The 27,964-nt window shown below is 35.9% G+C and overlaps 2 protein-coding genes across 5 annotated transcripts in view; one reads left to right on the forward strand and one right to left on the reverse strand.

The window, feature by feature from the left end:
• USP14 (ubiquitin specific peptidase 14) overlaps positions 1-3,385 on the forward strand; it is a 47,997-nt gene extending 44,612 nt beyond the window's left edge. For both annotated transcript variants that reach the window (XM_058556850.1, XM_058556849.1), the window contains exon 16: positions 248-3,385. In XM_058556850.1, the coding sequence (XP_058412833.1) occupies positions 248-396 (149 nt within the window). In that variant the 3' untranslated portion in view covers positions 397-3,385. The remainder of the gene's footprint in view (positions 1-247) is intronic.
• The window catches only part of THOC1 (THO complex subunit 1), a 54,557-nt gene continuing 29,871 nt past the window's right edge, over positions 3,279-27,964 (reverse strand). Inside the window, exons 12-21 of one of the 3 annotated variants that reach the window (XM_058556845.1) lie at positions 15,734-15,834; positions 14,214-14,280; positions 13,965-14,015; positions 13,805-13,875; positions 13,291-13,386; positions 12,651-12,716; positions 8,224-8,307; positions 5,253-5,400; positions 4,392-4,467; positions 3,279-3,682 (exon numbers count right to left, since the gene is read on the reverse strand). In XM_058556845.1, coding sequence (XP_058412828.1) covers positions 3,387-3,682; positions 4,392-4,467; positions 5,253-5,400; positions 8,224-8,307; positions 12,651-12,716; positions 13,291-13,386; positions 13,805-13,875; positions 13,965-14,015; positions 14,214-14,280; positions 15,734-15,834 — 1,056 coding nt within the window. In that variant the 3' untranslated portion in view covers positions 3,279-3,386. The remainder of the gene's footprint in view (positions 3,683-4,391; positions 4,468-5,252; positions 5,401-8,223; positions 8,308-12,650; positions 12,717-13,290; positions 13,387-13,804; positions 13,876-13,964; positions 14,016-14,213; positions 14,281-15,733; positions 15,835-27,964) is intronic. The other 2 variants (XM_058556847.1, XM_058556848.1) reach the window with 2 other exon arrangements.

The raw sequence follows: 27,964 nt of genomic DNA on the forward strand, positions 1-27,964 counted from the left end.
AAGCGCACTTGAGAGAATGAGGGGGAAAAAGCAAATAATGGGTTACTAGTGGTATGAAAATAGCTGTAAGCTTCACAGAACCACTGAAATGGTCTTGAACCTGAGTAGTCCTTGGACTACACTTTGAGAACTGTTGGTATGACAGATAGAATATTGCTGTGCATAAAATTACTCAGTACCTTTTTTGAAATGTAACTCTGCAAAGTTGTTTAGGATATTAATTTCATTTTCCTTTCTCGTTCTTTAGACGAATGGATTAAGTTTGATGATGATAAGGTCAGCATTGTGACACCAGAGGATATCTTGCGGCTTTCTGGTGGTGGAGACTGGCATATAGCTTATGTTCTACTCTATGGGCCTCGCAGAGTTGAAATAATGGAAGAGGAAAGTGAATAGTAATCTTCATTTTAGCTATTTATGCTTAGGTGTGAAGTAAATGTTATTTGTTGATCACTTTCTATAATCCAGAGCTTTAGAGCAAGATATTTAGGTGGTTTTATGTGTTTCCCCTCATGTGGAACAAAAGAGGGCAGAAGCAGACTACTCTATGTATCAACCTAAAAAATTACAGAAAAGAGAAAATTGCCTTTGGACTGTGCTGCCCTGTGTAAAGATGGCAGAAAGACATTTTTAAAAAGCTTATTTCTTGCATTAATTTTTAAAAATTCTGAGTTGAAATGCCTTTCAAACATTACCTTTTGTGATGATAATTTTTCTCCCTTTTTCAGCCCAAGATTCAACAATCAAATGTTTATTGCACACCTATTTCTCTATTATTCGTTGTTGTTCTTGCATGGTTCAAACCACCGGTAATTCAGTAGCTGCCTATCCTTTGCCTTATCTAACAAAAATTTTGCCAGAAAGGTGGAAAGGAACTAAGTGTTGCTCTCATTTTGTAACTCAGTGCTGCTGTCCACATCCCATGGAGACATGGGTACAATCAAGTATTTGTCCAGCCTGACTGTTGCTGGCTTTTCATGACTTTAAAATAAATTGTGATCAATAATAGTACATTTGATTATACATTTATTACTGTCTCTCTGATGTACTATGGTTTGTACATTCAACTTGGTAATGGTTTTGTAGTAATCAACCCTAAAAAAAATGTTGACAAGCTCTGGTTGCTAATTTTTAGAAAATGAGGATATTTAATAAAAAAACAACAAAAAAAGGGATTAACAGCTTTTGACCTCAAGTCTTTTGTCTATTGAGTGTTGGAGCTTGGCTAAAGTTCAGATATGTTTAATACTATACAGTTTATGCAGATGGTTAGTTTTACTCTGCTGTTATTAAGCATCCATTTAAAAATGTTACCTTGTTTGCCTGCTAGCATTATATTCTGTTTAAAAAGAAATACAAAATTGTAAAAGTAATTGAGTTCTTTGGATGCTGAATGCAACAATGTTATCAAAAGATCTGCTCCTTGGCTCCCTTGGTGTTTGTTTTTACTCTCCTGTCAATTCTCAAAATCTTAATGTCTATCTCAGAATTTAATATCAATGATTTTTAAAGTCATGGTAGAAATACCAAGAGTATGAGGTATTTCAATATGGTAGATTTCTTATATTTTAATACATTCTAATTAGTTCCTTATTTTTGTTTCAGGAGCCTTATTAGAGAAAGGATTGAATGTTAGCTAATTTGTCTCTAATTTTCAAGTTAGATATTTATAATAAAGTTTTGGGGATTATCATGAAATCTCATACCTTTGCTTATGCTGTTTTAAATGCTCTGCAGAGCATAGCACTGATAACTGTTAGATTCCTGGAGAATAATGGCCATTTTCCTCAAGTTTGAACAATGTGATATAATCTGAGAATGCTAGTGGATAAAATAAGCATTTCAGGGAAACTTCTTTGTAAATAGCTTCTTCAGCTAAATTAATTATTGGCAATCAGCACTCCCTCTGCCTTGGGAGAGGGTGCAGAATAGAATAGGGAGGATGAGACCGTAAGAATTGTAATGATTCTTTTATATATATTGGTATGAAGCTTGTAAGTTTGCAGAATTTTTTAATTCACTGTCGTATTTAGTCTGAATGATTTTGAGGACATAAATTTAGCAATTAGAATTCAGATTTTCTGATTTGTAGGATGCTGTAGATACTAGATCAGGTGAGGTAGGTTTAGAACAAAGTATGTAAACTTTGTATGGAATTAGAATTTTAGAATTGTAATTCCTTAATTATCATTATTAAAAAAAACTTGATTGATCCAAAAAAGCATTATTCCAAAGATTTTTTAAGTATAAGAAATTGGACTTATACCAGTGTTGTTTTAAACAAGGCTATTTTAGAATTTAACCTTGCATATAAGGTTTTTGAGAAGGGAGAGTTGGCAAGAAAATGTCTTGATTCCTGAGTGTGCCTTATATGCTGTGCCACTAGCACCAAGGCCCTTTCTGTATAAGAGCTGTGCTGTATCACTGTTGGACCAGCTAGTGAAGTTAAGCCCAAGCAAGAACATTTATCCTGTGATACACACCTAGTAGCCTCTCTTCAGGTTTCAAAACAACGATGACCTAATCTTAGAGCCCTAAGGGGAAAGGCTTATGTGGGAATAGGAAAAGTAGATAGATGGTACTCTCTCCAGGCATTACTACATAGTGCTTTGCTGTTTATAGGGTGCTTTCACATACGTCTCATTTGAACTTCACAATAACCCCTGTGGTATGCATCCCTATTTTAACGACTTGAGAGGTTAAATAATTTTTGTAAGGCTGGTTCCATTTCTTTTTAAGTTGGAGGTTGGCAAACCTTTTCTGTAATGGGCCAGATAGTAAATATTTTCAGCTTTGCAGGCCATAAAGTCTTTATTGCAACTACTTAACTTTGCTGTTGTAGTGTGAAAGGAGCCATAGACAACACTTAAAAGAATCAGCATGGCTATGTGCCAGTAAAATTTTACTTATAGACAGGTGGTGAACAGACCATTGTTTGCTGATCCTCTGCTTTAAAGCATAAATGAGACTAGAGCAGTCTTATGGTTTCAGAAAAGTCTTATTCTGGGATTTTCAGAATAGCAAGTTAAAACTGCTAACAGCATGCAGGAAACTAATTTGGCATAGTTCCTTAGGAAGTACCATGCTTCTAAATATTGCTTCTTGATTTCATTATAAATACATTTAATTTATTTAACAAAAATATATTATGTGACCATTAGGTTACTTTATTTTGGCCATTTTCCCAACCTACTTCCCCCTCCCGCCAAACCCCGAGGTCAGTTATCAAGAGCCAATATGTGTTCTGTTGTTCTTGGAGCACCAGCCAACTGTACAACTGTTATAAAAATGTTTATTGTTTACCAAAACCAGTGGACCTCTTATCAAATGCTGCTTGGTAACAAAATCTTATCACAGTTTTAATAAAAAAAAAAAGAAGAAATAAGCTAACTATTTGTCTCATTGTCATTAGTTAGACTTTCTGCGAGGTCACTTAATCCAGACTTATTCAGTGCGTTAATCAGATTCTCGGGTGTTGCATGTACTCCCTCTTGATCTTGCCAGGCGACTAGTAGCTGTTTAGCTCTCATCTTCATGTCTTCGCTGTCACACTCAATCTGTCTGATTTCTGAGTCTTTCATTTCTAAGTAGGGAGCCAGAATCTTCCATTGTTCACCCAGTTTGTTGGCAAATACCTCTATTTGTTCCCCTGTTACAGGTTTGTCTCGCTGAACATCAGGACCTAGAAAACACAGAAATGTCAATTATGTACAAAGTACCAGGGCATGTCCAATTCAAAGTATACAACAGAACTGGGAAGATAACAGGGCCACTGAGATAAAGTAAAAAAATTTCTTTTATATATATATATACACATATTTTTTTTTTGCTGCGGAAGATTTGCCCTGAGCTAACATCTGTGCCAGTCTTCCTTTATTTTGTATGTGGGTCACCACCACAGCGTGGCCACTGATGAGTGATGTAGGTCCACGCCTGGGAACCGGACCTGGGCCACCAAAGTGGAGCACACTGAACTTAACCACTAGGCCACAGGGCTGGCCCCCTTTTTCATATTTTTCATGGGTTGAATACCGTTCTTATAATCATGATCATTAGGAAATCAATAATCAAAGCTAAAGCTGTTGCCTCTATTATAATTATGAAAGCTTCCCCTGAAAGCAGCTGCTCCTCCCTATCTCCCTCCCCAAAAATTAACAGAGGTATGAGTTGCCTTCAAATATAAGTACTTTCCCTTCTATCACTTCCAAATTTTATTGTATAAAATGTAATATTTTAAAAGTTATTGTCAAGCAATGTTTTCAATTCCTCACTATAAGAAACAGCTGAGATAAATGGTAGACGTTGAGAAGTAGATCAAATAACGTACCTCTCAACAAAGAACCCCAATCTTTTCCAATTTTGTAAAATAGCCAAGAAAATTCAATTCTTACTTTCATTTTCCTTCAGTAAAGCATCATTATCTTCCTCATCTTCATCCTCACCTGTTTTTATTTCTTCAGAAGGAGGCTAAAATGTGTAAGAGGAATGTTTACAAGAATGCCAACTTCTAGAAAAAGATAACTAAGGCTACTGTTTAGATAAGAGTGGTTGTGAGATTCGAAGTACAGGGTCCACAACTTGAACCCTGAGAGTGTTAATGTGAATGTCAGCTAAGGATCACAAATGCGAGTGTTAACCTGGAGAAGGAGTGGACGGGGAAGACCTGAGAGTTGGAAAGACTCCCCTTGCCCACGACCTGGGAAGAAGAAGGGAGCCAGTAAAACGTATGGCAAGATGATTTGCAAATACCTAGCATATAGTAACAATGGTTTAGGGAAGAGTAGGGGAGCAACCGTCTCCTTAAAAAATTTTGAATAATTTAATTAGGTTTTATGCACACAGTATAGTTATTACCATATTGTAGTAATACAATGAGAAAATTGTGCTAGAAAAGAGAACAGAGTAGAAAGATAGGCCAAGTTGCCTACTGTTACCCCTTAGATCCTGTGTTTGATAAAAGACAATATAATGCATTGGCAAACAGGAAAAATGATAATAGTTTACCCAAAGTATTGTGGACTTATATTAAATTATATGCTGTATAAAAAATTAACTATATTACTTTATCAACTAATGTACTTCCTATAAATGTATAGTCAAATGCACTTTTTCCTCATTCTAAAACCTGGAGGTTTGTGGATCATTACTTTTTTTTCACATGATAAACTCCAAATTCAGCTCTTTGCTCAAACAGTGATAGCAGTTTTTAAGTAAGATAATGTCAACTAAAGGATATGAAAAATATTACTTACTGGTAATTCCTTGGCGAGCTTTATTACCATGTTTTCGAGATATTCTGGCAAACTTTTAAACTGCTGGTTGGTTGGCTGAAAGAAGTGAGGGCTTCTCCGTGCTAACAGTCTCAGGGCTCTCCAACCATAATTTGAATTGTTCACAGCCCTATAAAAAAAGGTCAGTCTTGTAATTTATAGTTTTTTATTTCTACATTCCCTTCTAGTTAATGTAATTTACCATGTGAAATTCTATACTCTAAGGTAAGAAGCTGAAGGCACCATTCTTTTCATTCTGATCCTATTTCTAAAGAACCTCTCAGTATATAGTTTACTTATAAATAATAATGGAAACCAACAGAGTCTGAAGAGGCAGGTTCACAGGCAGCAAACACATTTTAAAAGTTTACATACATTTTACTTAATTTTAAAAAGTCCATTAGTATGTGTCGGGTACTGGCTAGATGCTGTATGTTGAGGACAGAAATCATCCACCTAGTTATTTAGAAAAAAAAATAACTTCGTAATAGGTTCACTATGTTTAGTGAGTTGATATCCATATTGGCAATGTCACCTGCAGGTGTGAGTTTCAGAATATTTTTTTAAATCTAACTGAGTTACAATCATGTTAATTTAACTAATATTTGGTTTTCTGTTTATGTAACACCTAAATTTTAATTCACTCAATACCAACCTCAGTGAATAAAAATGGCTCCAAAACTAAAAGGGAAACATCTAAGCCAACACAGTAAACAGTGATGCCAAGAATAGGATCCATGAACTGTTCCCTAATGAAGCACAGCAATAGGTGGTACACAGTTAAGGTGATGGAAACCTCAGAGAAATTCTAAAGCTAATGTTCTGGAAATGGGCAAGCTGCAGAAGAATCCAGAGCACAAATTTATTTCATTTATGAGTTTTTGCAAGTCATTTGGAAGTTCCCCTCAAGTTCTTAGAGTAGCAACCTGATTTATTTAGTCTCCTTATAAATGAGCCTCATTACCTTTGAGCCAGGCTGGCACATGCAAAACTACCCCCAGACACTGGGGACTCTTAAAAGTTAACACCGTGCTACGAGGCTTTGCTAAACAGTTCCGAGTCTTCCTCTCTGACACATTTCTGTTTAAACAATTTGAATCTTCTAAGCAGTTTTAGAATTCCCTGTCAGTTATACATAAAAACTTTCATATTCTCCAGAGATCCACACCATTCAAGTTCTTAAACCAATTTTAGAGAACTGTTACTTTTAAGAATGAATCCACCTAGTCTTATCTAACAATGATCAACCAACCATTCATTTGATAAACACTTGTTGAGCTGGGCACTCAGGAGTCGTGGAGTCCGTAAGTGCACCCTGAACACTCGAGGCACTAAAACACTGCCGTTAAAAGCAGGGCCTCTGAGGCCAGAGTGAGTTTCCTGGCTCTGCCATTTACTAGCCAAGAACTAAAGTAAATTATTTACCCTCTGCCTCAATTTCCTTAACTGTTAAATGGAGATAAGAACAGTTTCTACCTTAGAGGTTTATAAGGTAAGTGCTTAGGAAGTACCTAACATGTGGAATGTGTTGGCAAGCATCATTATTGATAATCACACAAGATACAAGACAGTTTCAGACAGTGGTAAGGATGAGAAAAACATGAGAAATGAGAATTTCAGATGGTGATACATGCTATGAAATACATACAACAGGACTGCATTACAGGGGGAAAGAGAAAGAGCTTCTTGGCCAGGGAAAACTTCTCTGAGGCAACATCCGAGATGAGAGCTGAAATGAGAGAGCAAGCCACGGGAACACCCTGGGGGAAGTATCAAGCAAAGGGAATAGCAAGTACAAAGGTCCCGAAGTGGAAAAACCATTGAGTTGAAGAACAGAAACAGGGCTGGTATGGTTAGAGCGGAAAGAAAAGGAGCAAAGAGGAGACCTAGTTGGAGAGGCAGGTGTGAGGCAGATCAAGGAGGTCTTTTAGGCCCCAGTAAGGAGTTTGGGTCTCATCCTAATTTTAATAGGCAGTCACTGGAAGATTTTGAGCAGATTTGCCATGTGAATTTAAAGACTGCAGGCCAATGCATGGAGAATTGACCAGAAAGTCCCTAGTTAAGAGGTCACAGTAATTCTAACTCAATTCTAGTCACAGCACTCTTTTCACTAAGTGCTAATTACATGTAATGCGTGGTTCAAAGTGAACCATCTTAATCCTCAGAATAACCCTGTGAGATGGGTACTTTTACTATTTAACAGATGAGGAAAGAAGCAGAGAGGGGTTAAATTAGCCCCAGCAGTCTAGCCAGTAAGTGGTAGAGAGTCCGGGGATTGGACCCTTAAATCACGATGCCATGATACCCGTTGAAAACCATGTGGCTGTGTGGTGTCACCTAGAAGATTTAGATGAAGCAGCAGCTAAGACTGAGTCCTGAAGTTACTCCAAAATTTGAGAGTTAGGCAGAGGATGGGGAGCCAGCAATGGAGACTGAGACACAGTGAGGCAAAAGGAAAAACAGTAGGAAAGTATAGTGCGATGGATGTTGAGAGAAGAAAACGTTATCTAAGGAGGGAGAGATCAACTGGTGAATGCTGCCTAGAGGTCAAACACTGAAGGGACCTTGACAAGAGCCATTTGAGTGAGGGGGAGACACCCAGCAGGAATTGGCTGATGAGAGAATGGGAGGTGAGGAAATGAAGGCAGTAATTAACAACTGTTGGGAGATACTGTGATTTGAAGGGGAACAGAGAAAAGAGGTGATTTGGAGGGAGATGTGACCTCAAGGGAGATTTTTCTTATTTTTTGAAACTAGTGTGACTCTAAGTCTTGCTTGTTAGTCAGTGGGAATGGTCACTGAAATCAGGATGTGTATTAATGTGAACTTGGTACATAAACTCACCTAAGAGGAAAAGTACTATGTACTGTTTCCCTTACTAAGCATTCTAGTATATATACAATTCCTAAGAAAAAATATTGGAGAAAATTAGCTCATGAGAAACCTTACTTACTTATATTCATTTTCAACCATGTTTTCAGGGTCTGCCTGTTCAATGGCTTCTTCAAAGAATTCCTCCAAAGTTGGCATGTATTCCCTGGGCATTAAAAAATAACGAATGAGGATGATGTAAATAATAAATACTCATAAAATGGTGGCAATAAAAGATTCTAAAGTTACCCACACTTGAGTTACAGTTAGATTACTTAGGAACTCATATTTTTAAGGGAGATAAATGACTTAAAACTAAACTTCTCAAAGGGGACAATAAAGAGGGGGCAGTGTGGTACTATACCATATTATATATTATATCACACTAGACAAAACAGGGCTCACACTAAAATCCCAACTGGACTATCATTCACAAATGTCTGGAACCATTTGCTAGTTTTCAAATTACTATATATTGCAAGCAATCAGGACGAATGCATTGAACATCCCAGGCTTTTGCCATATCTGCTTCAGACTTCTACAAACACTACAAATACAATTAAGAGTGCCCCTGTGCCTCTCCCTAATCTCGTTCTCTCTCCCCAGAGGGAGCCTCTCTCCAGAATTTGGTATTTATCATTCCCGTGTTTTTTTTTAAATTAAATACAGATTGTTTTGAACTTTCTATCCTGCTTGTACCCTTCTACAACACAGATTTTTCTGAAGTAGGCCTTTTTTGATACAGTAGTCCTCATCCTTATTCTAATGCCCTACATATGGTAGTCCGTTCTATGAACACGCCACAAATTATCCATTCTCCTCTTGATAATTAGTTGGTTTTTGCTATGACTATGCTAAACAAACTCTTATCTGTCTCCTTGTGCAGATGAATAGTTTTCTTTAAACACTATTGCCTTCAAACTTCCACTGCAACCCACGATAAGAAATTCATTTTCTGTTGCAACCCAATACACATACATATATGCAAGTACGTGTATCACATAAGTAAAGCTAACGTTTCACAAAAGCATGTTGCGCTAAAAAAAAAAGAAGGCTGGTTGCAACTACTAAATTCACTTCACAAATCAGTGTTCTCAACTTGAAATTTTAAAAGAACTACTTTAGGATCAACCTACCTAGGAACAGAAATGCTAGGACTTAGGGTGTGCACATCTTTAACTTTCAGTTATTACCAAATTGTTTTCCAAAGTGGCTGTACCAATTTTAGGCTCCCATCAGCAGCACTTGCTAATTATTTTTATCCACAATTCTTACATCTTGGTATTTCTAAATTATTGAATTTCTTGGCTATGAAACTGCCTGCTGTGGTTATTATCTGCACTTCTGGTTACTATGAAGTTGAGCATCTTTTCATAGGTTTATTAAGGTTTTCACTTCTGAAATTATTCCTTTGTCCAATTTTCTACTGGGTTGACTTTTTCTCATAGATTTGGCAGGAATCCAATTTTATTTATCAATCTTGCTAACAGTTGATTTTCCTAGTCAAAAAAAATCTTTTGGTTTTGTTGATGCTATTATTTGTTTGCTACTTTATTGATTTCTAATTTTATTTTGCTTTCTTTGAGTTTACTCTGTTCTCTCAGTGTTGGACTCTTAATTTTCAGATTTTACTTTTTAAAATCTATAAACACTTAAGGTCATAAACTTCCTTCTGTGTTCTATTGAAGTTAGATCCCAACAGTTTAAACATACAGTACTTTATTATTAGCATTTAGTTCGTTTTCTAATTTACATTATGATTTCTTCTTTGATTCAGGAGTTATTTAGAAATGTTTTAAAGCTTTTAAAGTATTTTGTTTGTTATTCATGTATAATTTAAATGAATTTGTGTTTTCTGTAAGACTAAGCCTGTTAATTGTCTTATTAAATCCTAAATACTAAGTTTTTCCTACCTGATTTATTAAATACTGAGGAAGTATTTGGTGTCAAAATTCTAGTAAAACACTTAGTGTTAAGAGTCAAAATTCTTCTACTAGATGGATTGGTCAATTTCCCATTCTAATCCTGTTTTTTGAGACTACATTCTTAGGAAATAAAGTTTAGAACATTTATATATTTCTGATGCATTTTTTCCACATATTTATGCATCGACGGTCTTTATTTATTTATCTTTGTGAGGAAGATCGGCCCTGAGCTAACATCTGCCAATCCTCCTCTTTTTGCTGAGGAAGACTGGCCCTGGGCTAACATGCCCATCTTCCTCTACTTTGTATGGGACATGGCCACAGCATGGCTTGATAAGCGGTGAATCGGTGCGCGCCTGGGATCCGAACCAGTGGACCGTGGGCCGCCGCAGCGGAGCGCGCGCACCTAACCGCTTGCGCCACGGGGACAGCCCCTGATAGTCTTTATTTTCAATAATGCCTTCTAGAAGCCTTTAAGACTTTTCTGTCTGACATCAATATAACTATAACTCTTACATCTTATTTTATTCTTTCAGTTTCAACTGTTCCATATCTTTATTTTTTAAGGTGTGTTTTTCGTAAATAACACAGACGGACTTTTAAAATATAATACCAATTTCTGTCTTTGAACCAGAAAATCCATTTGCATTTATTGTTATTATATATTTGAATTTATTTTAACTATACTGTTTTAAGCTCTTACTTGTTTCTTATGTGCTTTTTTCTCCTCTCCTATCTTTTATTTGACTACTTGAATTTTCTATATTTCCTTTTTTCCTCAATTTGTTTCTTCTCTCTTTTACACATTTAGCAAGCATGCTTTACTTAAGTAAAGCTTAAGTTATCCATGATCTCTATCTTCATCTGTAACATTCTTTAATTCTGATCACTCCTTCTTGTGTTACATGTCACTTTTATCAAGTATATTAGTTTCATCTTTTTAAATAACTCCCACATTAGTAATGATCACTGTTTCTTACAGTGAGTTCCTGATCAGATTTATTCATGTTTACCAATGTCTTTGCATAGCAATCCTTCATGTGATTTACTCATTGTTTCTGGGTTTAATTTCTTTCTGACAGCTCTTTTAGTAAGGACTGCTGATGGTAGACTTTAAGTTTTAGTCTGAAAGTAACTTTATTTCTCAATCACTCTTGACTGACCCACTGTTTAACTTGTTACACAATTCTGGGTTGATACTTGCAACACTTTGAAGCTATCATTCCACTGTCTTCTGTTTTTTTTTGTTCTTGAAGTCTGCTTGTCAGTTTAATTGTGCTCTTCTGCAGGTGGTCTGGTTTTTCTCTCTGGTGACTTTATTACAATGTGTAGAGATACGGATTTATTCTGTTTATCCTACTTTTAAGACTTGTACTTCTTGAGCCTAGGAATTTATGCCTATTCTCAGTTCTGAACAATTCTCAGTCCTTATCTCCTGAATTACTGCCTCTTTCTCATTCTTTATTATTTCCTTCTTTATTACATGTTTGTTGGACCTCCTCATTCTGTGGTTCTTCACTCTTACTCGTTCATATTTTCTAACTCTTGATCCTACTGTACTGCTTTCTGGGTAGATTTCTTTATCATTAATTCTTACTTCACCTGTGCCTAGTCTGCTGTTTAACCTTAATTGTAAATTGTGTAATTCAATGACTGTATTTTCTTATTGCTAGAAATATATTTTTCAAATTCACTTGGTCCTTTTTGAAAGTGTCATGTTCCTTTCTTTTATTTTCCATTCCTTCTTTTATGTCTTTAATTGTCTTAAATACACTTATTTTAAGCCTTTATTTCATGGTTTTATTATCGGAAGAGGCTGTCTACTGTTGCTTGTTCTGTTGCTTCTTATTCATGGTAGATTGTTTTCTTGAATGTTTTAAGTTTGGATGGTGAACGTATTCAGACTTTTATTTGTAGGATCCTTGTGTGGCTTAGGTTGGAAGTATGAGCTGCAGAAAGCTTTATATCCTCAGTCTGGGACTTTTCAGCTCACTCCCTTAGCTTGGAGGGTTCCTTTTTACTGCTGCTAGTATAAAGTTAAACTATAAGACTGCATTACAGCAGACTTGTGGTTATACTTTCTCAGGGAATACTTTTTCCTTTACCTTTGTCCAGGTAGAAATGGACAAGCTTCCTTGTTTCCTACGCCAGCGAGCAAGTCCCTCCATCTCCCACTCTGCCCTTCTTTTACAGATAGTGTAGTATGTCAAACTCTGTTACAAATTCGTGCAGGCCTAAGGCCTTATCTTTTGTCCTCTTGTGGCTGTTAAAACCCACTTTCCTGGTTCCCAGAAGTGGGAATCATCTGCACTGCTCCCCAGCTAGAAGCAACCACATTAGTTCATACTTTGGTTTTTACTTCCCTCTTCTTTTGTGAATCCTTATTTTTTTATGATTTCTAAAATTATTTTATCAGCACTTCTAGGTATTTTATGGTAGGAAGCCATATTCTGCTGTGGCAAAGTTAACCACAACAAACTTTTAAATTTCTTTTGAGCTCTGCTTATAACTGACAAAAAGCTCTATTCCGCTCTACTTAACATTTGAGGAAAGCAACACTTAAGGTGAAACATTTTAAACTTGCCTTGTCTCTGATTTACAGGCTTCCATATTATCAGGGCAGAGATTCCAAAGCCTTGTTAATTCTTCACTGCAAAATAGACAGATACATAAATAAATACACTTTTTATGGGCACCATCCTCATATGCATTAAAAATACTTAAATAGTGGATTTTTGGGTGGTGACAGAATGAGTTTTAATTTTCTTCATTTATTTTTGGTATTTAGCAAATTTTCTATATAAACCTATATTTAATGATAATCAATAATCATTACTTTTTCCTAAAAATATTCAAACCCAGTATAAAGCAATGAATAGTTAGCTGGAAGGTAAAAGAAATTCAACAATTATGGTAACTTGCAACAACTAGAAGTGAGCTGGATCAACCTAACAGCAACTGTTTTTGGTCTCTGACATGGAGAAAATGGCATAGCCTAGAGCCATGGATTTTGGAAGCAGGAGACAAAATGGAAATTTGTCTAGTTGCATGAACCTACATAATGGGCCCTAGAGATTGATAGGGTGTGGTTTGCTTTAGTACCAATACGTACCAAACACACAAAAAAACTAGAAAAACACAAAAACTGGAGAGTTCTTATAGTAACATCTTCAAAATATAAAAAAAACTAATAACATCTCACATATGGAGATAGTTTAACCTACTTTCCCATCAGAATCTTTTTGTTGGGTCCTTTCCCTAGGAAGTCCTCTGGTGCTGTTCTCTTCCGTACTATTCTTGTTGGCTTGGTATCTGATGTTCTGTGGTGAACAAAACATAATGGAATTACAAATGGACAGCAGAGATGGAAGAGTGTTTAATGTAAAAGAAAATTTAGTTATTATTTTCCTAAAAAAAGATGAAAGCTTTCTATTACTACAGAACACTCATCAGACAGAAGACAAAAATGCCACACCAGGAACAAACTACAAAGAGTGCGTATATAGCATTTTTTTCAATAATTAATAATGTCAGTTTGTTCTGAGAACTTAATGACAAGAAATTTGAAGTAAAAAATTCAAATAGAAGTAATTCAAAGTGGTTGTATTCTTATAGGAGTTCAAATTACATTTTAAAATGAAATACATATACACATCTATACATAATGTAAAATATTATCATGTCAAACTATATTTTGAAACGCCTTTCTCATATTGCTTGAGATGAGTATATATTTACCTTTCTTTCACAAAACTTGGGCAACCTTCATTTTTCCATGAGTTCCAGTTTTCTTCAGTGTTTAATATATGCTGGGAAAAACAAAGAAATTACATTTGCATAATGGAAGCCTTTGAAATTCTATTTGGTGCTAAGAAGACTGTAAATATAGTACACATACCTCTACCATCTTTGAAAATCTTTCTCCATCAGGGGGGTTTTCAGATAGTAGCTGTGATTAGAAAGAATATACTAAGCTTTCAACAACTTTCTGCATCATAGGAGTGGTTTGTAGGCAGAGAACCAAGAAGTGTTTGTGATCTTGTACCTGAGCTTAACTTTATCCTTATTTTCCTATTTGGGGCTGAAACAAAGAAAATTCTAAATTTCCATTTTGTTCAATCATGGGTTTGTTGCAGGTTGAACTTACTTGATAAACTGATTTTGTAGTATCTTCAATCCAGAGTGATTGCTCATCAGTTAAAACATAGTTTGAACTGGGGAACAAAGCAATAAAAACATGCTTGAGTTACAGCACTGTATATTCAATTCTAAGGTTTATATACTGTCTTGAAAAAACACAAGGCATGTAATGGTATGTCAGCCATACTGTAAACAGTGTCAAAAATTACCAAGATAAGAATAATCACAAATGAGAGGATTATAAGATCAAGTTTTTGCACTTCATCCTCAAGATAAGATGCTTAGAATTGAAGACATGAAGGTGTATAAAGGAGAACAAAACATTCAATTAATCAATCTGATTAACTATGAACAGAGCAAAAACTTCTTAAAATAAGTTTAATGTGGGATGAGACAATATTAACATTCTTCTACATGATGCACATTCAGACAAGGCATACTACATTTCTTTAAAACACATTCAAAATACAAAGAATAAAAAACCCAAAACCCTCGAGAAGGCTGAAGGCAGACCCAAATTGTTAATAGCTGCCATTAATTCAGCTCTCGCTATGTTCTAGATGCTTTATACCCATCCAATAAATATTGATAGACTATCATGTGCCATGATCTGAGCACTTTACATGCATTATTTGTTTACTTCTCAGAACAAAGAGGTGTGCATATTAAAGAGAGACTACAGAGGCTCAATGATTTGACCAAGGCCATAAAGTTTGAATTCAAAACTAGGTCTGGCTCCAAAGTCCTTGATCTTTCTCCTAAAACCTCCACAATAGATAGGAGGATAAGAAATAACACTTTTGAGTGCTTGCTATATGTTATCTTAAAATTACAAGCCTGAAAGGGCTGAATTACAGCTAGTGAGTGATAAAAGGGGGATTCAAAACCAGCAGGTAGGAAAGCCACATTCTTTATACAACTAATACAACATAAATTGCTTTGCAAACTTAACTAAATACCATCAAGTAACAGAGAACTCTACTTCAGTTATGGATAAGAGGAATGGTCTATGGTACAGGTGGAGGTGTTCAGAGAGACAGCAGAGGTCCTGATTAGGTTTTCTGAAACACCAAAGAAACTGGAACTCCTCAGTGCTTCAAAGATTTCCTTTATTTTTTTTCAGTTCTAATGTCCTAGACAGCTCCACACCTTGTGAGAGAAGTATTATTGGCTTAGTTTGCAAATCAGGTTTGGAGAAGGTCTGAGCCAGGTGAGAAGGGAATGATGGAAGTCCAGAGCAGAGATCTGCACCCACCAATTCACTCAGAACTTTCATGAAGCCCCAGCACTCAGCAGGAAAGACTCCCACTGACAGCAGAGGTATCCAACATCTTTTCTCTAAAACAAATATCCTAATGTCTGGTATCTCTAACCAAAGCCCCTGATTATCTAATGTTGCTGGAAAAGAAAGGTTTCAGGGATGTGACCCTTATACATAAAATGAGCCCCATATGTAAGAAAAATACATCAAGAAGCAAGTTCTCTTTGCTGCTGTTTATAAATCATTTACTACCCATATGAACTTACCTTTTGAATTTGACCTGCCCCTTGAGATATTGGAATAAAATGAGATACTGCAACAGGATGTGTCGACGAAAGTTACTGTCGCTCAGTTGTAAATCCATCAACTACTCGAAAAACAAGCACATACACACACACACACAAAACAACACATCAAATTCAAGTTCTGCCTAAGGGTACAGGTTATGTTATTACAGAAATGGAAGATTTCAATTAAAAAAACATTTGCTAAGAGCTCACTGCAGGTGAGGCATTATTGCACAAGCCCCAGGACAGAGTACCAAAGGCTTCATTTAATTCACAGATGATTCTTAACCTCCAATTCCTTCTCATTTATTTACCATGAGCACCAACTCTGTTGCAGGCACTTTGTAGGGCTACAAGAATGAGCAACGTCCCTTGTTGTTATGTTGTTTATCTGTGTGGATCTCTCCATTAGCCATTATTTCTTTACATGTGGGAAAGTGGCAGCCTTTTACTTTTTTATATTTCTGCCTTACTTTATCCTGACTTCAGGACTACAGATAAAACATTGCTATCCACCAATACAAATATTTCATGGCATAAAATGTTTTTTTTTTTTAAATAAACAATTCTTTATTAAACAGTGAAACTCAAGTTAGTTTTGTTTTTTTTTTTTTGTGAGGAAGATCAGCCCTGAGCTAACATCCATGCTAATCCTCCTCTTTTTGCTGAGGAAGACCGGCTCTGAGCTAACATCTATTGCCAATCCTCCTCCTTTTTTTTTTTTCCCCTAAAGCCCCAGTAGATAGTTTTATGTCATAGCTGCACATCCTTCTAGTTGCTGTATGTGGGATGCCACCTCAGCATGGCCGGAGAAGCGGTGCATCGGTGCGCGCTTGGGATCCAAACCTGGGCCGCCAGCAGCGGAGCGCGCACACTTAACCACTAAGCCACGGGGCCAGCCCAAAATGTTTTTTTTTAAAATATATTTTAGAGAAAATTGTATCATACTTGTATTATCACAGAATCTGGATTAGAAAGGAGGTGAAGGTCATTTATGAGGAAGTTCTTCAACAGCCCTGCCACCTAGCTGGTCTTCCTGTAAGAATGACCTCCAGTGATGAAGGCAATTCTTCTGATTATGTCCCTAGAGCGCTGAAGGAAAGCTGAAGTCTATATCCACAAACTTGTGCTGCTTCTGCCTTCCAGACCTAGAGCAACAATGGGAAGCTGACTTCTTCTAAATGAATAACCAGTAAGACAACTGAAAGCCCTAGGAACTGGTTTCCAGTTCAAGGTCTCAAGTTCCTTTGGCTATGCTTCCATCTACTAATGCAGCCTAACATTCACCAGCCATTACATTCATTAGCCACTTCTTCCACACAGCTAGCTCTTGTTTAAGCAAACCCCATGCCTTTTTTTTAAACATATGATTGGCCTTCCAGCCGGGTTTCCCTCACCTTCAGGGATTGAGTATTTGATTCTGTTATTTACCATATCAACTATCCCATTCCAAACTGACAAACTGAATGGCATGCTCCCAGTCTTCCTTTCCTCCACCTCCTTGGTGACTTTACTATCCCCGCTTGGGCTCTCAGTTCCTCGACCTCAACTCCACTGACAGTCACAGCTCCTCTACTTTGGCCCCCCACTACCATGGCCACAAATAGTTATCACTCACCCGGCTCTGAAATCTTTAATTCACAATCCTCTCACTACAACCTATTTTTCCAGGTCTCTCACTCAGTCATCCCAATGTACCTAATACTGAGACCTTAAGTCCCTTGGTTCCTCTATTTTCTGCCTATCTGTTAGTACCATTCTGTTTTTACTCTAATCCTATTTTAGTCTAGATAAGGGGTGGCTAAACTTTTTCTTAGAGGGCCAGATAGTAAATATTTTAGGCTATGTAAGACATGAGGTATATTATGGATATTATGTAGGTACTTATGTAAACATTTAAAATGTAAAAAAACAAAAAAGAGCCAGTGGGCCAGATCTGGCCTGTGGGTTGTAATCAGCTGAACCCTGGTCTAGACTTCCTGGTTTATCTCTTCAACCATTTTCTTGACAACCTCCTCAACATCCTTGTCCCATACTTCTGTCATATCTACTAAGCAAAATGGCAACCCTGGCTCAAACCAACTGTTACCTTCTCAACACCAACACTAAGGCTTCCAATCTAGGCTGCAGGTGAGGCTACTTGAGAGAAAATACAAATCACACAGCTATGCAGATGGTACCACTGCTATGTTACTCTCTCCAATTTAAGACTCTTTCTTGTCTCTAATCAGCAATCTTTCTTTATTCTCCAAGGCTAGTCTCTCTCCTGTTGTCCACAGCAACTATTTCAAACCTTTTCCACTTACCAAAACACTGCTTACTACCCCTCTTGCTCTCGGTAGAAAACAACCTCCACCTTCAATGAGAAAAATTCATTAAATTGGAAGTTTCACGTGCACTCACATCATTGTTTTCTTCATTTCTTCTGTCACAAGATCCTCATTGCTAAACGTAATCCTTCCATCTGGACATCCCAACTCCCAAAGTTAAACGAGTTCTATCAGTTAACTGCCCCGGTGCCTGTATCTTCAACCCTTCCTTCTTTCCAAGCTCCTTTCCATTAGCATTAAATAACTTCTCTCAAAGAGATCCTACAGCCTCACCTTATCGTCCCTGAACAGCAAAGTTCCTTGAAAGAACTGGCTACATTCACTGTTTCCACTTCACCCCTCAACCTGCTACAATCTGTGGCTCTCTGGTTCATCAATCCACTGAAAGTGTTTTTGCCAAGATCACCAATGACTTATTTGTTGTTAAATCCAATGAACACTCTTTTCATAGTCCTCATCCTACTTGATCTGCTTGGCTTCCACAAGGTCATACTTTCCTAGTTTTTCTCCAATCTCACTGGCTATTCTTCAATCTTCTTCTTCTCCCCTCCTCCCTTCCTTCTCCTTTGTTGGTTTTCTTCAGGATTCAGTTCCATACTTTCTTCTCTTTCCAGTCTACATTCTCCTTCAATTACCACATATAAGCTGATAACTCCCAAATCTATACTCTCAACCTAGATATTGTTCCTAATCTCCAGATTTATATATTCAAAAAGCTACTACATATCTCTACCTGAATGTTCAACTGACACTTGATTGGATTTCATGTCCAAAATAAAACACACCAATTTTCCCCACAAAGCCTGGTCTTCTCCAGTGTTGACTAATTCATTAAGAGGCTCACCATCCACCTATTTCCCTAAGCAACTCTAGGAAGACTTCCTGGACAAAGCAACAACTATAAACTACAGGAGCAAACCTAAAGTTGGGGAGTATGTGGGAACAAAGAAACAGTAGGTACAAAGACTCTGAGCCAAGTAAGAGACTGGCCTGTTTGAAGACCCTATAGTTTAATCAGTCTGGAGTGGAGACAGGAACTCCTGGCTTGAACAGATGAACTAAAGTGGCTAGGCGCTGTTTAGGAACTCTTTATCTACCTTGAGCTTTAAGTCCCCTCTACCACATTTATTTTTTATGTTGGAAGATAATTTTTTTTGATAGAAACAATGGATTGAAAATAGGAGTCAATAAGACATTGAATCAGAGGTGGGAAGGGACGAGTGTGATCATTCAAACTAACTGCTTCAACATTATACTTAAGAAAATTAGGCCCTGGGCTGGCCCCGTGACTTAGCGGTTAAGTGCGCGTGCTCCACTACTGGTGGCCCAGGTTTGGATCCCGGGCGCGCACCGACGCACTGCTTCTCTGGCCATGCTGAGGCCGCATCCCACATACAGCAACTAGAAGGATGTGCAACTATGACACAATTATCTACTGGGGCTTTGGGGAAAGAAAAGGAGGAGGATTGGCAATAGATGTTAGCTCAGAGCCGGTCTTCCTCAGCAAAAAGAGGAGGATTAGCATGGATGTTAGCTCAGGGCTGATTTTCCTCACCAAAAAAAAAAAAAAAAAGAAAGAAAATTAGGCCCTGAGGAGCTAAAATGACTGTCAGGTTAGCCAGCTAGTTAGTGACAGAGCTGAGACTAAAACTGACCCACTCAACTGTATTTTCTTCCATAATATGTATTTTCTAGTTCTACTTTTCTTTGGTTATTTTTTAAATTACACCATTAATATCATGCAATGGGTCAAATTTTTCTTTATCTTTGTTTCTTGAACAAAGGGCATTTTATTGTCCTTTTTTTTTTTGGTGAGGAAGATCAGCCCTGAGCGAACATCCATGCTAATCCTCCTCTTTTTGCTGAGGAAGACCGGCTCTGAGCTAACATCTATTGCCGATCCTCCTCTTTTTTTTTTCCCCTTTTTCTCCCCAAAGCCCCAGTAGATAGTGATATGTCATAGGTGCACATCCTTCTAGTTACTGAATGTGGGACGCCGCCTCAGCATGGCCCGACAAGTGGTGCGTCGGTGCACGCCCGGGATCCGAACCCGGGCCGCCAGTAGTGGAGCGTGCGCACTTAACCGCTAAGCTACGGGGCCGGCCCCCTGTTGTCCTTAGGTTTTACTGCACGTCTTAGCTTAGGCCTCAGCCTTCCTGATTATTATTCTAAACCTAAAAAATCTCATGCTATTCTTCTTAGTTATCCTTATGTGCCTTTCCATCAATAAACTGTACATGTAAATAATATTCCTGCTAAAATTAAACTGAAGTATGAAATCTTCCATTTCTATCACTTTAACACAAAACACTTTAAAAATTTGTGCTATAAAAAATATTTAGAGCATTCTCATTAATTAAAATCGTACTAATTGGTCATTATTAACACGTCAGCTGGGATCAAATTATCCAGTTTTCAAATTACGAAATATTTTAAATGTTCAAAAAGGTATAGTTAAGTAATACAACATTCATGTCCCACTATCCAGTTACATATCAAATCATAACATTTTTACTAGTTCCAAATTTGTTAAAGAAATACAATCTTATCAAAACTGTTGAAGCCCCCTCTATTATCTCCCTCCTCCTCCCCTCCTCCCTCCCTCCCTCTACCATGTATTTGTTGTTTAGGATTCTAATGCATATTTTATACTATTACTACATATGTAGGTGTCTATAAATAACATATTGAGGTATTCTGCATGTATTCTGTTTACGAACTCTCTGCTATACATATCATTCTGTAATAAGCTGTTTTCACACAATATTATGTTCGAAATTTACACAACTTAATACACACAGCTCTAGTTCAGGGGTTGGCAAATTTCTGTGAAGGGCCAGGTAGTAACTTAACTTAGGCTCTGTGGATCGTACAGTCTCCGTCACAACTGCTTCTCTCTGCTGTTGCAGTGCAAAAGCAGCTGCAGACAATACGTAAAGGAATGAACATGGCTGTGCTCCAATAAAACTCACTTACAAAAATAGGCAGTAAGCCAGATTTGCCGACCCCTGCTCTAGTTCATCCATTTCAGTGCTTTAAGAACTCTACTGTATAAATTTACCACCCAGTCTCCTGCTGATGAACACTTAGGTTGTTTCCAAACTTTCACTTACAAACACATAATTTACAATGAGTCTTCTTACATATTTCCTTGTGCATGTGTGTGTGATTCTCTAGGGGCCACATCTAGGAACAAAAGTTTTAACTTCACTAGTTAATAGAAAATTGCCTTGCAAAGTGGCTGTATCAATTTCTAATTGAATCAGAAGTGTATGAAAATTCTCCTTTTCCCACACCTTTGCCAATATCATTTATTGTTAGGCTTTTTTATTTTCGTCAATTTGATAAGGGTGAAATGATTATCTCATCATTTTAATTTCTTTGGCTACTAGAGATGTTTAGCATCTTTTATAAGCTTATCAGCTATTTAGATTTCTACATCTGTAAGTTACCTGTTTGTACAATCTTTCCAGTTTTCCATTGGGTTGTATTTTTATCAATGGAATATTCAGACTACTAATCTTTTTCAGCTACGTAGGTGGTGAATATCTTCTGATATTCAAGCCAAGTTTGTGGCTTGTCTTTTCACTTTATATATGGTATCTTTGATTATTCAAGACTTTTAAATTTTAATAATAAATGTATTGATCTTTTCCCTCATGATTTGTGCTGTGACTCAGGAAACCTTTCCCTACTCCAATGTATGTATTTTATATTTTCTTCTAAATGTTTAAAAGTTTTGCTTTTCACATTTAGACTTTTAATTAACCTGGAATTGAGTCTTGTACATGTACTAAGTTATGGACTGAATTTTATTTTTTCCATATGGATAATGAGTTGTCTAAGTAACACTAAGAAGAATCCATCTTTTCCTCACTACTTTGTAATGTAACCTCTTTTGTATATCAAACTTTCCTAGTTTGTGCTTTCTATTGTTCCAGTTTTATTTTTTTTTATTCTTTATACCTGTACTAATAATTACCTCACTGTTTTAAATACTAGAGCTATACAGGTCTTAATATCTGATAGGGCAATTGTTCCCATCTTTTTCAAATTCTTCTTACTCTTGGCTTTTCACTTTTCCATAAAAACATTAAGATCAACTTTCAAGTTCCCTCAAAAAACCTGTTTGGATTTGCTTCAAAATACACTGAATTTATGGATACATTTGGGGAGAAGTGGCACTGGGTCTTCCTGTCTATAAATGAAGTCATACCTCTCCAGTTTTATAATTTTCTCTATGAAGATTATTCCTAGGTATTAGTTTTCACTGCTATTTTGAATAACATTTTGTAACTGGTTACATATAAGAACACTACTGATGATTCTCTTGTAACCTTGCTGAAGCCACCTTAATTCGAATAGTTTGTTGGTTCTCTTGGATTTCTCTGTACATGATTATATAGCCTTCAAACAGGGACAGTTCAGTCTTCTCTCTCCCGTACTTATAACTCTTATTCCTTTTTTGTTTTCTCTTATTGAAATGGCTAGGTGCTCTACTGTAGTGTTGAACAAAAATATGCTTAGTAGACATTCGTGCCTTGTTCTTGAATTTACTGGGAATACTTCTGAAAGTTTGATCATAAGTATGATGCTTGCCATAGAGTTTTTATCAACCCCCTTAATCTTAGAAAATTCCCTTCTACTTCTGTTTTTTTAATGAATATTAGATTTTACTGAAAGAATTTTCTTGGCATCTAACTGAGACGATCATACAGTTTTTATTTAAAAACTAATCTGTTGACTTGGTATTACATTAATCTTTCTGATGTTGAACCATACTTATATTCCTAGGATAAATCCTATTTAGTCTCTATTTTAAAAAATAACTACATTTGGGGCCAGCCCGGTGGCATAGTGGTTAAGTCCACGCGCTTCAGTGGCCCAGGGTTCGTGGGTTCAGATCCTGGGCGTGGACCTATGCACTGCTCATCAAGCTATGCTGTGGCGGCATCCCACATACAAAATAGAAGAGGACGGGCACAGATGTTAGCCCAGGGACAATGTTCCTCAGCAAGAGGAGGAAGACTGGCAACAGATGTTAGCTCAGGCCAATCTTCCTGACCAAAAAAATAAATAAATAAAAATAAAAACATAACTACAATTGTGAGTTTTTAAAATATTTTTTTTCATCTCTATTCATAACTGAGATTGATATATACACTGTTTTTCTTGTTCTGTCTTTATTGGGATTTTATTTAAAAATAACACTAATCTCATATAAGGACCTGGGTTGCTGTCTCTGTTTTTCTAATCTCTGAAAATGTTCATTTATAGTAAGAATCATCTATTCCTTGAAGTGCTGATAATATGTGCCTAAAAAAATCTGGGCCTGATGTCATTTTGATTACTATTTCTTTGATAGTTATTTGTTTATTCAGGTTTTCTACTTCTTTGTAAGTCCATTTTGGTAATTAAATTTTTCTAGAGAATTACTATTTCATTCGATTTAAAAATTTATTAGCAGAATTTGTTCAGAATATATTCTCTTACATATTTTAAATAGCTCTGTATTTTCAATTAGGCCCATTTTTATTGCTAATATTGTTTATTGGTACTTTTCACTTTTTTCCTTGGTCAAGCCTGCTCTATAAAATTTTTAGAAAAATTGTTTTTATAAAATTTTTCTTTTAAAAGAAACAGCTTTTCATTTCACTGGTGTGTTCTATAGTTTCTTTATTCTATTTCATTAATTTGTGCTATGTTATTTACTTCTACTTTCTTGAGGTTTATTCTGTACTTCTTCTAGTTTCTTGAATTGAATTCTCAATTCATCTGTCACTCTTAAATTTTTCATTAATGCCTTAAATGCTGTAATTTTGTCTTTACCTTTCAGTTTATTTGTAACCCAAATTTGACATATAATACTTACAGTTTTGCTATATAATACCTTTATAACAAATTTAGAATTTCCATCGTGATTTCCTCTTGAACTTCTAAGGAATGCTTTTCATGTTTCCATTCATTTACTTCTTTTTAAACTATCCTTTTTATAGTTCTAATATAATTTCACTGTGGCCAGAGAATGTGTTCTGCATGATATGAAATCTTTCAAATTTGCTGCGACTTCTCTTATGACCTAGTACATAGTCAAATTTTGTGAATGTTCCATGTGTACTGAAAAAGAATGTATACCTGTTTGCTGTATACAGGTTTCCATATATACTACATCAAACTTATTACTTTTTTGTTCAAATCTACCATATACTTATTAAGCTTGGTCTGCTTGATTCATCAGTAAATCAAGATTATTTTTATTGTTCAAATCTTCCATATACTTACTCATCTTTAGTCTGCTCGACCCATCAGTTTTTGATGAAGGCACTTAAAAATATCTCACTATAATTATGGATCTGCCAACTTCTCATAATTTTACAAGTTTCTGCTTAATATATTTTGAGGATATATTGTTAAGTGCATGTAAGCTCATGATATCGTCTTGGTAGCTTGTTTCTTTAATATGTAGTATCCTTTATCTGACTTTGTTTTTTGCCTTAAATTCTATTTGGTATTGATGTAGCTTTCACTTTGTTGGTACTTGCCTGTAACGTCTCTTTCCATCCTAATATTTCAACTTTTTTGAACAGTTTTATCTTAGGTATGCATCCTCTGTGGATACAAATTATTATATGCTCCATATTTCATTTGTTAAATTTCTTGTGTTCTTTTCTTTTCTATACAAGTGTTAGGCTTCTTAGGTCTATTTTTCTTCCTTCTTAATGCAAACCAATGGAATTACAAAACTAAGCTATGCAATGCAAGTGAAGAAAGGGTAAGATTCTAAGATGCAAAACTATTTAAAAGAAAAACACTGCTCCCTGGAAGACAAATATATCAATGACAATCTAGCATGTGGGAAGCCGAGAGCATCTGCATAAATGTGAATCTATGTTTTACTCTTGAGTCCTTAGTGAAGTAGGCTTCTACTTGCCTTATCTGAGCTGGTTTAGAATGTTTCCTTTCCTTGGCATAAAAATGCTCCTGTATAATCTCTAGTTTGCCTAGTAATTTCTGATAAAAATAATCTATCAAGTTTAATATTAATAATTTTGTCTGTTGACTGAGGGTTAGACTCATTTTTTTTTTCTTTTTTTGTGAAAGCCCACTGAATTGTGTGTCAGGGAGTAAGGAAGCGGGCAGCAGTCTTTCTAATGCAAAAGTAGGATGGCTGCAGGAGTTGCATATTTCTCAAAAAAGAAATGAGTATATTGTACAAAACTCTGATCAATTGTGTGTCTTGAGAGATTTCTAGAAAAGTATAAAATCTCTCAAGTGTACTAGAGTTCCTTCTTAAATTATTTAAAGGCACCACCAAGCTCTTATATAATCCCGGGAGAGCTGTTAAAACTCTCCTCAGACAATTATGAAATCTAGCCAAAACTCCAAATGCTTTGAGTATATCCATTTTCTCTCAAAACTGGGAGAAAATACAGGTTCCAGAGTCATTATGTTTACTAAGTTAGCCTGATTTAAACTTTTAATTTTCACAAATGAATTAGATGCTAAATTAGGGTTTAGAGGACTAAACTGTAAAATGGTTTTCTCCCTGGAATAGGTAACTTCCATATGTCTGATTCAATTGAATTATAAAACATTTGGTTTCTCAGAAGAATATATAAATAATTGTAAAAAGACTAAATTATCAATTTAAATAGTATTCCTATTTATAGTACTAATAATTTTTTTTAAATTTCCTTTCAAAAAAAAAGTTCTTAAAAAAAATGGAAATCTAATTTTAGTTTAAGGATCTCAGTTTCCCTGATGAGTTACAAAATATACGTCCACTGCCAGGCAGGAGATGTCGCGTCTCAGCCCTTTTTCTTTAGTAAAAAGGTAACTTACAAGTACAGTCACAAATTGAAAGGTTTTAAGAAACCCTCCTGTACTAATACTTTTGAGATTTAGAGAATTGTAATATTTCTTAGTAAAATATATACCAAAAATTTAAATTGTGATCTCTTACCCTTATACTCCTAAGTAATGTAAAACACAAACTATTTTAGCAAACGCAAGACTTCTTTTCTGCCTTCAAAAGCCTAAATTAAACAAAACTTCTCAAACAATATAGGTTCTGTTGTTACCTCTACTAATATGCAGGATTATTTAAATATAAATATGGGTGAACAACTAAATCAAACTGTGCTTAAATAATTTAGCCAATATCTATATACTGGTTTTCATAAACCTCAGACAATACTGCAAATTATGTGACTCTACAGAATACTCCTGTGCTATCTGATAAAGTTTCAATAATCTGTGTTTTCCTTAAGAAACTTCTAAAGAAATTAAAATTCAGATATGGAAAAAAATAAAGTACCTAACCACTATTCAATTCCTATGTGTTTTTAGCCTAAGTCTCTCTGACTACAAAACACATTTGTTCTTCATAATATTCAAATTAAAATGATGAAATCAATTAAGGTACACTTTTAAACATACTTGACAAAATTGTTTTAAAAACCAGAGTTTTAAAACTTTAAAGCATACTGTCATTAAACATATTGTTTGATATAGTAAAACGTGTATTAAAGTATATTTAAAGTTGATAAACAGTTATACATCATAGAGGAGGGAATCTGATTAACTGAGAAACAAAATTAAGTCTCTGGGTATGCAGTCTGTTATCAAAGATAGTAAAATGTTCTTGGCTCTGTATATGTTCTGTCCAGGTGACAGTAATTATTGCCCTCATCAGAGAACATTTTCTTTTCAAAGTTCTGTTAACATTTATAAATATACTGACTTCTTTATGCTTTTGTGCAAATTGTTAGTATGTAGTGCTTGTAAAGATGATGAGAGCTCTCATTTCTGGAGGAGCCAACATTTTTAATGGTCCTTCTGCTATAACTATTAATAATTTTGATTACTCTAGCTAATAACATAGCAATGTTGGGCCATTTCTTATTCTATCTTTGCTCTTATATTTATCTTATCAATTAACTAGTCTCCTCTGCCAATTCTTTTAGACTTTGTCCTTCTTCAGAATTAGGCTCCAAATCTAGAGCTTACATCGGCAGGGTGTCTTTCGCACCCTCACTGTCTTTAGTCTTTCCTAGACGGCTGTGTGGTAGCACCAAAGAATTTACTCTTATCTTGCTTGTGGTAACCATGGCTTCACTCACACACAGAGGGGATTCTAAAAATAATAAAGAATGATGAGTATGCTTTACATTTTTCAATATGCTCAATGATATTTAAAGAGCTGCCCTATTTGTTAGGCCCACAGAGTACAAAAGTGTCACAATAAAGAGGGCAACTCATGCCTCCCACTTTGAGGACCATTTCAGGTTGATTTTATTCACATAAAAAATGTCAATCATATGAAAAGGTTTTAGTAATTGCATTTACCTTTTCAGATGGATGGAAGCATACCCATACACTAAAACTGACATGAGTGTCAGCAAAAGACTTCAAACGAATTGCAAAGTTCATAAAGCCCTAAAGATTCATCAATGCCTTCCCTGCCCACACAACTTGGACTCAGCAGAAATAGTCAAATGTCAAATTAGAATTCTGAAAAATAAACTAACCCAAGAGTTTGTACATAATTCAACTAAAGTGGCTAAACACACTGCCTATAGCTCATATGACAATGAGATCTACAGTAAACAGATTTGGTCTCTCTCCTTATGAAATAATAATGGTAGGCCAATAAAGTTTGTTACTTCCTCAGTCGCCACACAAAGGCCCAACACTGACGTGCTAGATAGTGTTGTGTTAGATTATTTCAAAGCCCAAATCAAGTCTGTCAATCATTCTAATCACAGCTGTGAGAAGCCCTACCAGTTGACTCAGACGGATGGTGTCAAGACATAAAGCCTGATGACTGATTTACATCAAGGTTCATCAGCAGAAAACAGCGCTCCAATCTTTCTGAGAA

The sequence above is a fragment of the Diceros bicornis genome, chromosome 16 (assembly GCF_020826845.1).
Source record: "Diceros bicornis minor isolate mBicDic1 chromosome 16, mDicBic1.mat.cur, whole genome shotgun sequence".
NCBI lineage: Eukaryota > Metazoa > Chordata > Mammalia > Perissodactyla > Rhinocerotidae > Diceros > Diceros bicornis.